Raw genomic sequence first — 4,385 nt, 5'->3', positions numbered from 1 at the left:
AGAGAAGAGAAGAGAAGAGAAGAGAAGAGAAGAAAAGAAAAGAAAAGAAAAGAAAAGAAAAGAAAAGAAAAGAAAAGAAAAGAAAAGAAAAGAGAAAAAAGGTAACAAATGTCCTAAAAGAAAGACCTAGAAAGGCGAGGCAGTTATTTTTCTTTACACATATGTTTTGACAGCTAAGTTAAGCCTGCTTATTAGTTTAGTCTCCCTGGGGACAGCCACCACCTGCAGAATCTTGCATTTCTGAGCATGAGCTGTTTTTATTAAGAATGCAAGCAGTTTCTATACAGTAGTTATTATAACCCTAAATCCTCTTTCCTTCACTCAACTATGGTTTGAAAGGATACATTGTCTTTTAAAAGGGAATCCTTAGAATCTTCCAACATTTTGAATTCATGTCAGATTTGTAGGTGAGCTACTCTTATAATTATTCCTCATGGAGTTATCTAAACTGTGCCATCACACATACCCTTCCGCTGGTTACAGAGAAAGACCAACCCTGGGCTGGATACTTTGTGAAACTAAAATTGAAAGGCTAGGACTTTTCTCTCATATGGCATTAATATCACTAAGCAACACCCCCCCAAAAGGAGGACTGATTGACCTACTCAATTGCATTTTTAAGCTCTAACCTAATATTATCCATTTCAGCATAAGCAAATTCTTCAGTAAGTGGGAAGACTAAAAATCTATTTAGGAGTCCTTCGCAGACTTCTAGATTAGAAGAGAAGCTGTGGCTCTTTTCCCTCGTAGCCTTACAAAGAACTATTTACTTACTGACAATCTATAAATTCCCTCTTTGTCTCCTACTGGCTGCAAGTTGCCACAAAGGGCCCTCTGTTTAACGAACTGCATTGCAGTTGGTGTCCCAAAGCGAAAAATCACCATCAGTATACCTGAGACATATAGGCACATTTAGGTGTATAAATAAATTTTTTGATACTTCATTGATTATGTATATGGAGTATATAATTACCTCTGATGTAATTTGAAACACACTTTGATTGTTATTATAAAGTTATAACTATAAAATACAAATAGGGGATAATAGGAGATATATTAAGAGATTATAGTCAATGACAATATGGAGCCTACTAAAGATAACACTGTTTAAGGAAATAAATTATGCAAATCAAGTAGTCTGAGGCTAGATTGTAGCTCAGTCAGAGCTCCTTGCCCGATATTCACAAGGTCCTAGGCTCAAGACCACAAGCAAAACGCTAGGTCTGAGAACTAGCCCATTTCTATTTACATTCTAGCAAGGGTTCTTGAGCACTTATTCTGCTTGTAGAAATATGTCAGAAATTGTGATGGTGTTTTTAAAAGGAGCCAATGCTGTTGTTACTAAATTGGGGGATTTATATTGTCTAAGAAGGTAAAATATGAATAAATGAAAAAAAACGATGTGACTATTAATAATCAAGTTGCAAATGAGTATTTAGTTGTTTGTGAAATGTGAGGTGGAGGATGAAAAATTCATTGTTGTGAACATTTTCTTTTGTCCAGTGATGTAGCTGCTCATCTTTGAGTATTACTGTCAGGGACATTAGATGCACGAGGCTTAATGTTAAGAAAGTCATGGTAGTACTAAGTGATTTGGGCCTAGAGTTGCCCTCTCTCATAAATGGGCCCATCTAGTCATCCTCACACTGGCTGATGATGCATCGTAGCCTTAGTTTGCTAAATCTGTGTTTTTACAATCTCTCAAACACAGTTTCTAGTGTGATATAGAGGAGAAATGTACATTGGAATAGTCAGTCTTTTTAAAACTAACAAGTTCCTAGCTTTGGGCTGACTCACTGAATACTGCTAATGAGCTAGGAACACGCCCTGTTAAAACAAAACCCTGGAGCCACTGGAACTCTGTGTTGCGGGAGGGAGTGAAAGGAACGTGATTCTATGGCAATTAAAAGTCTCCCAGACTTCAATTCCATTTTAATGATGTAAAAATTAGTTTAGAAAGATCTTTACATGAGTAAATGGACTACTGATGGCATAAAATAGTTTTAAAATCTACAAACCTAACTCAAATTAGAAGCACGTGCTACTTTCCTAGGTAGAGGTTTGAATTCCAATTAAAAAAAAAAACACCTATGACACAAAAAAGCTTCAGAGTATTATAACATTCAAATCTTCAAATGCACTTAGATGATTAACTAGCCTAGTACCTGAAGCATTCTCTTTATAATATACAGAAGCCTACTGCCTTGAGCATCCATATTTGCTTAAAGAGTCATCATCTATCAACTATCTGTCAATCATCTATGACCTGTCAACTATCACTTGTTATCTATAGATCTATCTATCTATCTATCTATCTATCTATCTATCTATCTATCTATCAACTATGCATTTATTCATTCATCCACCCATCCATTCATCTCTTTGATAGTGGGATATGTTCTTCTAGCTGAGCTGCCTTGTCTGGCCTCAGTGAGAGAGGATGTACACAGAGGCTGCCCCACAGAGACTTGATGTGCAGGGGCAGGGATTTCCAGAGGCCCCCCCACCCACCCACTCAGAGGAGAAACAGGAAAAGTTGTAGGAGGGGATGACCAGGATGGGGGCAGTGAGCGAGCTGGAAATACAGTAAATAAAAATTTTCTACTCTGTCATTAAAGAACAATAAACATAAAAAGAAAAGCAGAGAGGAGAAAGAAGAAGAAAGAAAGAATGGAAGGAAGGGAGGAAGGAAGGGAGAGAGGGAGGGAGGGAGGCAGGGAAGGAGGAAGGGAGGGAAGGAGAGAGNGAGAGAGGGAGGGAGGGAGGGAGGGAGGGAGGGAGGGAGGGAGGAAGGAAGGAAGGAAGGAAGGAAGGAAGGAAGGAAGGAAGGAAGGAAGGATGGAAGGAAGGAAGGAAGGAAGGAAGGAAGGAAGGAAGGATGGAAGGAAGGAAGGAAGAAAACAGCTAAATAAACAAATATTAAAGGACTTTTCCCTGTAACAGACACACAGTTCCATGTCCTTGTCTACTTACTGGTGCTGAGTTTCCATTTGGTCCTCTTGATCTGACCATTCTCCCTAGTACTTCCACACCATCCAATGTGATATTCGCAGATGCATTTATTGCCTTCTGGCCAACTTCCTTGCAGTCAACAACCACTTTGGCCAGAGTCTTGCTGACAACAACATGGAGCTAGATAAAATAAAAGATATTTTAGGATGTCCTATGCAGGGAGAATTAGAAACTTATTTGTGCAACTGTCTGGCTCTCGGTTAAGAAGTACAGAGAAGGAAGAGCATTCTGTTTCTAAGTACTTCGCTATGCACCTTTTCCATGACTTCTGGACATTCAAGAATCAGTCCTCTAGATATTTCACTTTGACATACTTTAAAAGAGCCACTCTATATAAGAGATTTTAGTTAAGCTTTCTTGATGTTTTAGTTAGCACACAAAGTATTGTGTGTTAGTATGAATGTTACACATGTGTCGTTATAGTTAGTTCTAATTTGTTCCCTTCCCCCACTGCCTTCCCAGATTTTCCTATCTCCGTGCAGCTGGAAGCGATCCTGACAGTGAAGGACATTTTCTTAAGGAAGGGGAAGGGTATGAATGAATACAAGGGAGAAGCCCTCCGGTTTATTGTCTGGTGTGATTTTCTCAAACTACAGTCTCAAGGACATGAAGAGCACTGTTGCAGCAGTCACGGGTTCTTTGTAAGGATATGGAAAAGCCAGGTCTTTTCATCCTTTAAGTAACTAATTAAGGGTAGGTTTGTTGTGAATAAACCAAGTAACCACACTCTAACCAAGTTCTGACACAGAAATCGATCGGCCTTCTACACATTTTAAATTAGGATTAGTTTTGCTTCGTGAATTCTACTTCTTTGTGGCAGACTAGTGAAAGGAAAACAAATCCATATTCCAATAATTATTTCACTCACCAAGAAAGGTAACCATGGCAACACTTCAAAGAGGATTGGATAATGTGAATCAAGGCTATAAAAACTAAGCCAGCTAACACCATGTTCAAATTATGAGCTGACTTTGTCAGTAACTTAACATCTTTTATATTAATATAGTTTTATTTTCCTGGTTATATTCAACTTTGTTCTGTTCCATGGTGGTATGAAAGATGAAAGAAATCAAGTAGATTCCTACCTATTTTTATTGAATGTTTTAAGTTACATCAGAATAAAAGCAATTCTAGTCAGTAGAGCAATTCATTTGAATTTTTTCCTCTCAGAAAGAAGCTAACCTTTGCTTAAACATTCTTAGGAAAATCCTACCACCTTGCTTGCTTCTTGTTAACACTGACATTTACAAAGAGTAGAAATTGACTTCTGTATGTTCTTGGGAAATTGTTCTTATGTTTAAAACAATACTGGAGAAAAAGCACCGGGGCAGCTGGGGCGCAGGGTCAGCTGACACTCGCCAGCTACCCACAAC

At 38.4% G+C, this 4,385-nt stretch overlaps 1 protein-coding gene across 3 annotated transcripts in view; it reads right to left on the bottom strand.

The window, feature by feature from the left end:
- Col14a1 (collagen type XIV alpha 1 chain) overlaps window positions 1–4,385 on the bottom strand; it is a 209,322-nt gene that overhangs the window by 62,998 nt on the left and 141,939 nt on the right. For all 3 annotated transcript variants that reach the window (XM_029469983.1, XM_021183602.2, XM_029469984.1), the window contains exon 34: window positions 2,974–3,132. In XM_029469983.1, coding sequence (XP_029325843.1) covers window positions 2,974–3,132 — 159 coding nt within the window. The remainder of the gene's footprint in view (window positions 1–2,973; window positions 3,133–4,385) is intronic.

The sequence above is a fragment of the Mus caroli genome, chromosome 15 (assembly GCF_900094665.2).
Source record: "Mus caroli chromosome 15, CAROLI_EIJ_v1.1, whole genome shotgun sequence".
NCBI classification, from domain to species: Eukaryota; Metazoa; Chordata; class Mammalia; order Rodentia; family Muridae; genus Mus; species Mus caroli.
This window is presented reverse-complemented; position numbering and strand designations above follow the sequence as displayed.